At 32.4% G+C, this 12,423-nt stretch overlaps 1 protein-coding gene across 1 annotated transcript in view; it reads right to left on the bottom strand.

Moving 5' to 3' along the window:
* LOC118193795 (nose resistant to fluoxetine protein 6-like) overlaps positions 1-12,423 on the bottom strand; it is a 72,325-nt gene continuing 59,902 nt past the window's right edge. Inside the window, exons 11-15 of the mRNA XM_035364941.2 lie at positions 11,999-12,136; positions 5,768-5,894; positions 3,499-3,673; positions 2,314-2,456; positions 1-368 (exon numbers count right to left, since the gene is read on the bottom strand). Coding sequence (XP_035220832.1) covers positions 240-368; positions 2,314-2,456; positions 3,499-3,673; positions 5,768-5,894; positions 11,999-12,136 — 712 coding nt within the window. The 3' untranslated portion in view covers positions 1-239. The remainder of the gene's footprint in view (positions 369-2,313; positions 2,457-3,498; positions 3,674-5,767; positions 5,895-11,998; positions 12,137-12,423) is intronic.

The following is a 12,423-nucleotide window of genomic DNA, read 5'->3' as shown; positions in this document are numbered from 1 at the left end:
TAGAAGAACAATAAAATTTTATTTAATTGAGATTGACATCCAGTAAGTTTCAGATACGGTAAACTTACTAATTATATACAAATTGCTCTATAAATCAAAGACTAATGCTGAGTAAAAACAACAACTTACACTTTTTAAAAAAGTAAAAAAAGTAAAATTTTTTATTGAATAATTTAAGTAAAACTATAAATAATACTTTATTGTGTAAATTACATATAACCATTTACTTTGTTTATCGCTTAAAGTTTTCTATTTTGAAACTTATTTCGTATTAGCTTTTCTAATCCAATAACTGGAGATTCAAATATCAAAGAAACGGGTAAGGACAGTCCGTAAGTTACGACTAGAAATCCCAGGAAATATAATACCTGAAAAAAAAATTCTATTTCAGTATTATTTCTTAAATAGGTTAAGAAAATCGAACTACAGGTAAAAAGATATAATAAAAAAAAGCAAAATTACATTGTATTCACAAGACTAATTATATTCTTATATATGTGTTATATCTTATTATTTTTAAAAGTGAAATGATTGGCCCATAAAATATTTTCCCCGCTGAATTTCTTCATTAATTTTTTTAATGCCTGTTTGCAATTAAGATGAAAGTATGAGATCCAAGAGTTTAGCTCTAATGTAAAATACAAATTAAAAAAGCTGAGGTTAATTTATGAGTTTCATTTAACTTGTAGCTACTTAGTTATTCTGCAAATATTAAAATAACAATGCTCGAAAAAGAAAAAAGAGTAGACCGCATTTATTTTCAAAGTCATGTCAGAGTAATAAGGCAACATCTGTATTCAAAAGGACCTTACTCGCGATAGCTTCGACCATATATATATATAAAACAGATCTCGGAAAATATATGTAAAAAGTGAAAAACATGATAAACATGGGCAGATAATGTCTGATGGACAGTTATAAAGATGTGTTCGAGGCTCAAGAACTACAGTCTTCAGATAAAAATGTCAAGTATATCAAAGAAATACTCTACAGCAACTGACCTGACGAATGCGTGACTGGAACGAAAGAAGTATAAACCTTAGGAATAGATGCATGATGGAAACACTAGTGATAAATAAATCTTATGTAAAAGACACCCTTTATTTTTAATACTATAACTGAAATACCATGACATATTTGCTATACCTGCCCATTCTAAGGTAGTCTCCTTCGCTGATGATGCTACCTTCATAATCCGAGGGAGAATAAGAGATCGATACAGCGAAACAGCAACGAAACAACTGTCCTCTTTAACAAACTCTGCGAATAGAAGAAATTAACTATCTTAGAACAGAAATTCAAGTATACCCTCTTCCATACATCCGAACAAACGCTCTTACGCAAACCAGTGCTCCAAATAAGGGGCAAAACCATCAAGAGAGCCAAAGAACTGAAACTGCTGGGTCCGAACATAGATGAAAAGCTCTGATGGATACCGCATCTTAGGGCAATGCGCCTAAAAACCCAATAATATCTCTGGCAATCACCAAAGGCAATGGAGCAACAGCCACGGTGGCTACTCATTTAGTGGGACTTATCCCATTGCACAACAAGACCGAGCAGGAAGCTACAATTACTACAGTCCCTTCAGTTACGGGAAAGTACCGTCTACAAGTCACAATATCATACACCAGACGCCTATGATAAAGAACGTCTCTTCCATGCTACCCACTCGTAGGACTACGGGAAAGTTATTATAACACACATGTCAGCGCTGCCTGCATCTAGCACAACAGATAGCCAAGTCATCTACACAGACAGCTCAAAGACAGATGGCAAGACTGGCTGTGGCCTAGCCATCATGCACTATTCACAAGTCCTGCACACATGGAAGGGATACCTTGAAATTGACAATTCTGTCTTTTAGGCGAGGCACCTGCAATATTCCAGGCCAGAGGAATAACAAGCTGACTACGAGGCTCTCATGTCAACATCTTCACAGACAGCCTCTTGACCACTAACGCCATTTGTAATACAAGACACTCTTCCCCACTCATCACAGAAATTCAGCAACAGCTGAATCAGATGGCCAAATCCAAGCAGATCCGCATTTCCTGGATTGAGGCGCACGTCGGGATACAGGAAAATGAGAAAGCAGAGAGACTTCCCAAAGAGGCGGCTGATAATATGGAAGCAGGAGGCACTGACACTCAAACTTCCATGGTCACACATAAAATCAGTAATATGGGCAGCAGTACAACAACGGCAGGAACTTTTTAAAACATGACTATTTTTAAATCACTATCAAAGTTTTCTCGAGCTCTTTGTGTACATTCATATAGTCTAATATTGTATAAATTTTGAAATACAAACCAAAATTGGATGACTGACTTCCAGAAGACTTTTGACTGAGCTAAAATATCCTGTGATAATCATGGGATGGATAAGGTAAGCACAGTAAGTTAGTCTACTCAATGGTATGAAAAGTTTGTATGACAGAATGCTATCCACAATGCCTGAAAAGATGCATAAAAATGTTAGTTTAACACATAAATACTTTATTTTTTAAAAAGAAACTATTTCATAATAGATATAATTCTAAAACAATTCAACCTCGCTATTATGAACTTTAAAGGACTAAAAGTATATTCTATACAATAAAAAAAAGATTATCTCAGAAAAGAGTGTAAAAAATTGATTGATGAATCTCACAGGTGCAAAAATGCTTTCATTTGTGCTTAATAAAAAATAAAATATCAATTTAGAAAAAGTTTTTTATGTTAAAAGATTACCTTGTGAGCATTTCAATGCAAATTATTGTGATCAGTATAGATCAACAAAATCTTTTTCATAATGGAGATCTCATTCAGGGTATCATAGAATTTGAATTCTGCAAAATATTGGCAGGTTTCATTTTGTTTCATTTGTCGCGGGTAGTCATTTTATAATATTACTTGCATTTATTAAAATGCAAATATTTGCAGTTTAACGAATTTTTATATGATTAATAAATTATAAAGGAATAAAACTTCATGAAAATATTAATAACTTATTTTTTAGACTTTGACATTTTTATAAATTGCTTCTGTGAAAACTCTTTTGGTATGCAAAATGCAACAAAATTACAAATTAAAAACTTCAGCAAATCACAGAGGAACATCATTGAATGTCTTATTTATTAATGAATGGATCTTTCAATAATAATTGGAAATAACATCAAAGTGGCAAATTTTGAAATTAAATATTTCGGTCAGCTTTTGTCATACGGAATTACAACCTATTGTATTTTATTCTTTATAACAAGCATTAGATTTCTTTAAACCAGGATTAACAAGGATTGGAGAAACGTATAAAAAGTTAGATTTCGCATTTTGCATAAAATTATTTTTTTAAATTTAAAATGTGGAATTACGAATCCTTGCTTCATTTAAAACATTTTTTGTAGCTGGAAGTATATGTCTACGGACAATAGTTGCTAACATAAAGGTCGGTTAAAAAGAGCACGGTGTATTAAACATATATTCATTTCACACATAATGAAAATTATTAAATACCAACCTGCTTGCTTTGTAAGACAAACATAAATAACCCAGCCAAGTCCAGCACCGAAACACGTGCGGTTTAAAGCATTGTAGAAACTACAGGCTAATACAGAAGGGTCTTTGTGATATAAACCATAAACACAGGTTAGTGTAACAGACGAGGCAATGATCCATCCACAGCCTAACGTTATCTGAAACAGATAGGGGAAAAAACTTAATCTTACATTCGAAACGTTTTATCATAAAATATTTTCAAGACACTATTTTATCTTTAGTACAGTTTAATAGATAGTAAACAATACATTTAAATAGACAGTAAAGAGTACATGTAAATAGACAGTAATGCAATTAACCCAGAACAAGGTTGTTAAGAAAACCATTTTGAATACATAAAATAAATCAAAGTTTAATAATGCGCGGTCCATAATTTATAATAATAATTTATATAGAGATGCATTCACATATTTAAATGCACTTCTCGTGTATTCAGAGAGTGCAGCCCATAATTTATAATAGTATACATAATTTACATTTAGATGCATTCACATATTTAGATCTTCCAGTATATTCCGGGAGTGCAGCCCATAATTTATAATGATACATAATTTATATTTATATGCATTCACATATCTGGATGTACTGCCGTATATTAAGAGAAATCAATAAAATACTACGATACTATTTAAAATATTTCTGTTTTTTGCTTTAATTAAAATTCGAAATAGCGTCATCAGATTAAAAACAAGTTTTATCTGATGAATTCTCCAAATTCGGGGCTCCACGAGCGGTCGAGCGGTAAAGTCGCTGAATACTGGTAGTTCGGTCCGAGGTTTGAATCCCGAAAACAGGCTGGCTATATGGGCGTTTTCGTGGTTTTCCCCATGTGTAACGTGTATACGAGCCAGTTTCCCTTAGAAAGTCCTCCACGAAGGCATCCCACCCCTTAGGCAGATAGCCTTAGTGTGCTTTGCCGTAATCTCCATAAACCAAACCAAACCAAACAATCTCCAAATTCGGGAGCTATAAAGTAGTTTATTTGTTTAGTATTCGTCGATACGTCAATGAAGCGCATGCCATTCAGTTTATTTTGGGCTTTTAGCGCTCTTTAGCAAATAAAGCCTCATATTCTATTTATTTGGAAAATCACAACATATGCTGAGAGCTGAGCAACATACGTCAATTTATTATTTACATTAGCAAACAAACTTTCCCTCCTTCCCATCAGAGCAAATTCTTAAAGAAAGAGGAAATTAATCAGATTGCATGTTTTAATTACATACTTCACCAGAAACGTTTATAAATGTAGGAAGAATAACGGAACAGAAAATAAGAACTGAAATATGAGAGAAAAGAACAGAACAAGACAATAAAAAGTAACATAAGAACATTAAAAACTGACATAAGAATAACAAAACATAAGAACATTAAGAACTGATATAAGAATAACATAACATAAGAACATTAAGAACTGACATAAGAATAACATAAGAAAATAAGAAGCATTAACATACAAATTTAATACTAATATTTGAGACATTCTAAATCCAACGTGTTGTTGTTGTGACTTATTTCACTTGCATAGCAGTAATATCAAAACAATCCATGAATTTTATCGTGGCGAGGATCTCAGAACTGCGTCTGTCATTGGTACTCGCTTTGGACACCTTATAATAGCAATAAGAAAACCGTAACCGTGAGAAGTCTATTGTTTTAAATCTTTGCAATTTCGAACGCATAGCTTCGAATAAAAATATCTAAAATTTCATTTCCACTGATTAAGCGGATAGGCTCTCTAGGAGCTCATATACATCTGGGAAGGTTTTCGACGAGCAGCTGTATATGGTTTTTCAGAAGGAAGAAAAGAGCCCAAGGAGACGAATGATACGTTTAATTATTTCAACTATCTTCTGGTCAAAGGCAAATAAGCCCAGTTCATTGTTAATTTTTTTTAATGTATACTGAATTTAGCCAAAACTGCTGCATTAATAAACTTGCATTTCATTTTTTTAAAACAATATACTTGGGTATATTATATTGGTGGCTTTGAATGATATTTCATCATAGATAATAGATTTTCTGTATCGTTAATTAGTAAATATAAGGTAATAGTAAAGACCATTCATCTATTGCATACATTTTAATGGAATTCGTATTAAAATAGCATTTCTATTTAGATTTGTGCTTCCATAATCGTGTACCTTAAACAGATATAGAAGAAAATAATAATATTGCTTGCCATGTTGGTCAAGAAAGAAGTTAGAACGGTTTATTCTTAGTATACTTACCCAGCTATCTTTACCTCTGTTGCTTTGTTTTGTTTTTAATAGGAAATATCCCACAAACATTCCAACTAAATATGGACCAATCCTAGTGTATGGTTTGATGTAAATTTTATTAAAGAAGTCAATGAATCTGAAAATATAAAAATATATAATTTTAAGGGAAAGCTTTACATGAAATGACAGATTAAAATAATTCTCATTTTACTAGCTTTAAAAAGGGCATTAGAAAATAAGTTAACTTCTGCTATTAAAAGATAGGAAAATTTTGGTTTAGTAAATATAAAAATTAGAAAATCAGAATGCAGCAATAAGCAAAGAAATTAAGCACTGCTGTTAAGCCACCGAAATACAAGTAATAAAAAATGTCTTTGTATCTGTTATAATTCTATAAATAAGAACTTAAAAATTAAGATGTTGACCATGGAATTTTATTTTAGCATCAATTATACTTTCAAGAAACTTTTGAGACCACCTAACGCAACTGCATGCTTTTTATTATTCACTATTGCTTATTTCTTTCTATTCTTACTCATTTTATTTTTTCTTTTATTACTCAATACTTTCTTATTCAACACTTGTTATTCTAAGTTTCTGCCATTTCTTTATATATATATATATATATATATATATATATATTCGAAAACAATTACTATTTAAGCATATTAAAAGCCGGAAACCTAATAAGGCGGTTTTCTACTGCAACTTATTCAAAATCTACCTCGATCTTATCTAAAATATTGTTTACTGATGTCTCTATTTTTCTGTAAAAGAAAATAAGCGCAATAAACTCGAAAGGTTGTAGAGTCATTAGGTATTTTGGAAACCCCGGAAATATGAGAAATGAGCAACCGTCTTCGCCGGGAATCGAACCATGGACCTCTGGAATACCGGCTCAGCCTGCAGAATCACTACACCACGACGGAACGCTAGGGAGGCGGGAGAAATACCTTATAAACACTCCCTTTTAAAGGGCGACTGGGGTTTTAGGGGACCCAATCGCCAAATTCTGGTTGTGGAGAGTCATCATCCACAACCCTTTTAGTTCGGGCACCACTGTAGAGACATAAGGTATTTTTTTGGGAAGCAGGAAAGATGAAAAATTAGCAACGCCTCCGCCGGGAATCGAACCACGGACCTCTGGAACACCGGCCCAGCTTGCAGAACCACTACATCACGAAGGCACGCTAGGAAGGCGCAAGAAATGCCTTATAAGATAAGTATTATAGTTATTTCAGAACCTGTAAAACTAAGGCGTATATAGTACATATAGCATACTGCTTTTCAAACTGTAACAAAGTAGATAAAGATATTAATTTGAATTAACCAATTATTATGAGTTGAACAGCTGAAGTAGTCTATTAAGTGTGTAATCTCAGACTACGTTAACTACTACATTGGAATTTAACTTTCTGTTATGTTAATTTAAGTTGGTTCAGCGGCCTACTTTCAGATTGCCCCTTCAAACATCATCACAGGTCACCTGAGGTCATCTGAGGTCACCAAAAAGTTCTTTCCTTCTATTCACCATAGACTGCATTCCGAGTCTTTTTCTCTATATAAATTTTAAAGTTTGTAATTTTTTATCTGGCCAAGTTAAATTTGCAAGTTACCTGTTTTGTTTTAATCTAATATCAAACAATTTATGTAAATGTTCAAAAAGAGTACCTCAGGATGTTGAACATTTGATTTTCTCATGCCCTACATTTGATGGCACTAGATTATGCTTGCATAACGATTTGAAAATGTGCGGAGTTACTTGGCCAGTGAACTTATCTGCTTTCGTGAAGTCCAGACTGTTCTCTTCTTTTGTTCGTTTTATTTATGTAAGTAAATTTTAATGTTTTACTTAACTTACTTCCGTAAGTTAACTAAAACTCCCGTGTTGTACATATGTGGTACATGGAGAGTCTGTATATTTTCAATATATATATATATATATATATATATTATCAGATGGAAAGGTCATCTCCGTAATATTTCAGGTTGAATTGCCAGCCATAAGAGCAGCGACTGAAATAGTCATCCTTAAGAATCTCAACGAATTTACCTTAAGATCTGATTCCCAAGGAGCTAATTTAGAGATTAAGAATATTTACCTCTCCGTGATTTTCCGATATAAACTCTTTTCTTGCTTTAATTCCAAACTATAAAATTCAAATTTCGTGGAGCAAAGGACATTTTGGTAATGATTAGGTAGATGAAATAGCTAAAGAAACAGCTCTTAATGAAGATAGTATTAAAATCCTTCCTTCCATAGCCTCGTCCAAATTTGAAATATCAACTAAAACAACTTGCTTCAAAATATTGGCAATTGCGAAATAATGCTTCACATGGAAGACGCTCGTGTATTTTGATATCCAATGTAAGCTTTGACTCTCTGTACTCGAATCCTTCATTAAATTACTATATAACAGGAACATTAAATTACTATATTTCTATTCAAGAAATATGGCAAACTCCGACATCTATATAAGTGGGAAACAGGGAATTCGTAATCATTACACTGTCTCATGCCATTTTACTAAAGATAATTACATGAAATTCCCACAAATTGATTATGTATGTTAAGTATGAGTTCCTCATGTTGAATAAATTTAATGAACTTCTAACATCCCGTGAATATATTCAAAAAGATTCTATTTGTGAGTTTTATAAACTATAATAACAAGTTCCAGTATACCATTTTAAATACCTTTCTTTAAAATTGCGTTGGTTTCTTGTTAAAAGTATTTTTTGTATTCCTAATTTTTGCATTCCCAAATCCCAAGCTCTCAGATTCTTACTCACAGTGTTGTTTGGTGTTATTCTTAAACGATTTGATCCGTGAGGACTCTTTAGTACTATTAGTACAGCTCATTATAACATTGTGTTTTCAATATTTATTGTATTTATCTCATTATGTTTATCTGTTACTTATTATAGTTATCTCTCATTTTTGTTACAAAGCAAATGTTCTTAATTTAACATGCGAATTTCAAAATTGAAATTACATTCTAATCTCTTTATGTTCTAAAGCATTATTTTCGATAAATACTGAATGCGGGCTTTCTGAACTCTTGATCCTTTTGAAACCCTCATATGCTCATCTCCTCAACCTTTCTTCGTAGACTCTTATACAACTTGGAAAATTTTATTTTTTTAGCGTTAGTTATTATAGGAAGCTGTTAACAGATATCCATGGCACATCGCTGGTGTCCATACTTTTACCTGTACCTACGTACCTGTGTTAATTTAGATGCCCGCAAATGGCAGAGGTTCATCTGTCGCACAATCTATGCCTTTTTGCTTATTTTAAGACTTAAACAAAAGGTTATTTTAACCATCTTTAGAATTTGTGATTTTTTTCAGACTAAGCGATAACTCTTTTCCATTCTAGCACAGTCTGCAGGGCATTAATACAAGCTTCAGGATACAGTAGAACTCTACATTCTAAATGCATTTAAAAATTTCCATAAGAGAAAGGACAGAAAAATAAAAGAAACAAAACTCTCTCCTTCCCTTCCATATCAAAAGCAGCTCTCTCTGTGAAAGGTTACACTGCACTTAGCAAACTCTTTATCAAAATTATTCCATATTACAGTTCCGTTTTGGTTTAGCTCTAATATTTGAAAACAGAGTCGGTTATAACCATTACATTACATTTACTTGTGTCTAGCATTTACATGACACTTCTCTGAACTTAGCTGCAGAATATGGTAAATATTTGGCTGTTGAGATCTGTGCAGATAGAAAACTCAAGTAATTAGTATACTCATATTCAAAGAATGGTTCGTCATTATAAAGTTAACACTAAGAATGGGATTTGGTTTCGTAATTAACAGCTTGCGACGTCCATAAATGATTCAGCTTGCATCATTGTCCTCAATTCTGTTTCATTCATATAATAACTTATTAAATTATACATTAATATTTATTATTATTATTATTTGAAATGAGATTTTTATTCTTTACTGTTAAAATCCGAAGTATTCTAATTCTTCGAGAGTAGGATCATATATTCTTTAGTCTTCAAAATGTATGTTTTTGAAAAAACTTTCAGATATCTTTTCTATTCTGTCAAATGATGAATATCTTAGTGACAGAAGAACTCCATAATTGCACATTTTTACTCACACAGTTGAACCTTGTTAACGAATACCCCACTTTAGTTTAAACCCTACAAGAATTTCGATGCTCCATGAAGGAGATCAATGTACAACAAATCCTTGCCGAGCGCAGATTTATTTTGAATATACGCGCTATCTTAACTGTTTCCATTTAACTTGTCCAACTCAAGAATTTCATTTACAAACAATTCAATAATTATTTATCGACACAATGTTTGATGGCATCATCTTCGGCCAAAAGTTATCATTAGTTTTAAAGAATTTCCATCAACTGAAAATTAAGCTAAAGAAATGGTGCAAATTGCAAAAGCAAGATTTTCAAGTATGGAAAAAGCTGAAGTCAAAGAAGTAATTGAGAAGGACAAATGAAGAATTGGATGATAATGGTATTAACCAAAAGTGAACGCTATAATGATGAAGACGATGAGAAAGCGACTTTCACTTATGAAGTATTAAATGAACTGATAAAAAAAAACTGTCTGATTTTGCAGTGGAGATTGATCCAAAATGAAGAAAAAGTACACTACATGACAAGCATTGAAAAACGCTGAGCTCCTTACCAGGAAACTTTTAAAGGGTTACGTCAGTCATTTTCCCAAGTAAAAATCCCCAGACTTTAAAAAAAATAATTGTATCACTTGTAAAAGGAAAAAGTAAAGGAAGAATTTTAATCGCGAAAAATTTCGGGTATCAAAGGAAATAATCTATTTTGACTGTTCCTTGGAAGATTTTTTTCGTAACGTCTGTATTTACGAGCTTAACATGGATTCAGAAGAGATTTTTTGTGACCCCTGTACATACCTACGAATGTACTATATATGTATCTCGCTTAACTCAAAAATGAACTAGAGACCTGAAATTTTGTATATGTGACTGCTATAATTTTTAGTTGTGCATCTCCCTTTATTATTGCAATTGGCAATACCAGACATATATATACCCACTTGGCTCTTATTTTTTTACCCGGAAGTCTTTACTCGGCCTTTAGTTTGACAATCGTTGGTCTTAGTCATATACTACCTTATACTTAGTGATATACACTTATAATATATAAGTCATATACGTATAAATTGTTTTAAATAACGAAACTTTTCGTGTTTCGGCAATGCCAAAATTAATAAAGATGTAAGTTTTGACACATAGAGAAATATAACGTTTAATTCGGTCTCCCGTTCCTATACTCATATTTGGGAAAGCTTTGTATTCGTCATGAAAAAATAAAATTATAAGAAGTTTGACTGCCATACGACAAAAATTGAATAGGAGATTAAATTTCAAAATTTACAACTTTTTATGCCATTCGCAACTTACCTCGAGGAATCGGTTAATTAAGATAGAATAATTCGATGAAATAAGTTTAAATGAAATGCAGCAAAAAATGTGTATAATTTAATAGGCCGTACAAGGAAGTCATGCGGTGTCCATATCAAATTTGTTTCTTTTAATTGAAACAACATTTAGATTTCTTTAAATTATATATATTTTCTTAATCTGTATTATACCTAATTTATATTTTGTATTGAAAGTTAACTTCGTGGAAATCGGTTTTGCCGCAAGCGCAATGTATTAATGTGATTGTGATTATGTGATTATAGCAAAGCTTTGAGGGCTATCTGTCTAAGGGAAGGGATGCCTTCGTGGAGGACTTTCTAATGGAAACTGACTCGTATACATGTCACACATGAGGAAAACAACGAAAACGCCCATGCAGCCAATCCCTTGCCAGAGATTCGGACCGAATTACCAGTGTTCAGCGACTTTACTGCTCGGCTGCTGGTGGGCCTCCTCAATGTATTAATGGCGTAATTCTTGCGTTCTGCAAGGGATTACTGTACTCACATTTAACAGGCACACCCTGACATCGGATTTCTATGTTATATATGTTAGCGTACAAAAATATTAAACAATGTGAGTACAGTAAACCCTTGAATGTCCACTACTTTAAATGCATATAAATGTTTAAAATAGTACATTAAGCGTGAAATTGAGAAGAAAAACGTGCTACTCTTTCATTAATAAAATTAAGTTTTGATAAATGATAATTTTAATTTACATAACAACGTAAATAATATTACATAATAACTTGAGTAATGAAATTAATTAGCTAATAATTTGAATAACATCTTACTTGGCTGCTTCATTTATTTTCATAGAAGTAAGGTAGCTCATCCCACAAACTACGTCAAATTCATACGTGATGAAGAAATTAGCGAAAAACGTGCCACACAAAAAGAGTCCAAGAAGCGAATAACCAATTTTGGGCCACCTAAAATTTTAAAAAGTAAACGTAAGAAAATAAATAATAACTAATAGCTCATAACAAGAAGATATTTTATAGTGGTATACGGCAACAAAGGTAATTAGATCTGCTAAAAAATCTGAAAAAAAAGGAGCAATATTAAAAATGTATCTGCTGTGATTTTAAAGTGAAGAAAGATGTGAGGAGACTTCGCACCAAATAATCGTATCCCCGCAAATATCACTGAAAAACAGCACTTCGTAATGCCATTTTACAAGCTCTGTTACAATGCAGTGAAAACTGAAACGTTAACA

This window comes from Stegodyphus dumicola, chromosome 12 (genome assembly GCF_044657685.1).
Source record: "Stegodyphus dumicola isolate Sdum_Otavi_A_Nest chromosome 12, ASM4465768v1".
NCBI classification, from domain to species: domain Eukaryota; kingdom Metazoa; phylum Arthropoda; class Arachnida; order Araneae; family Eresidae; genus Stegodyphus; species Stegodyphus dumicola.
This window is presented reverse-complemented; position numbering and strand designations above follow the sequence as displayed.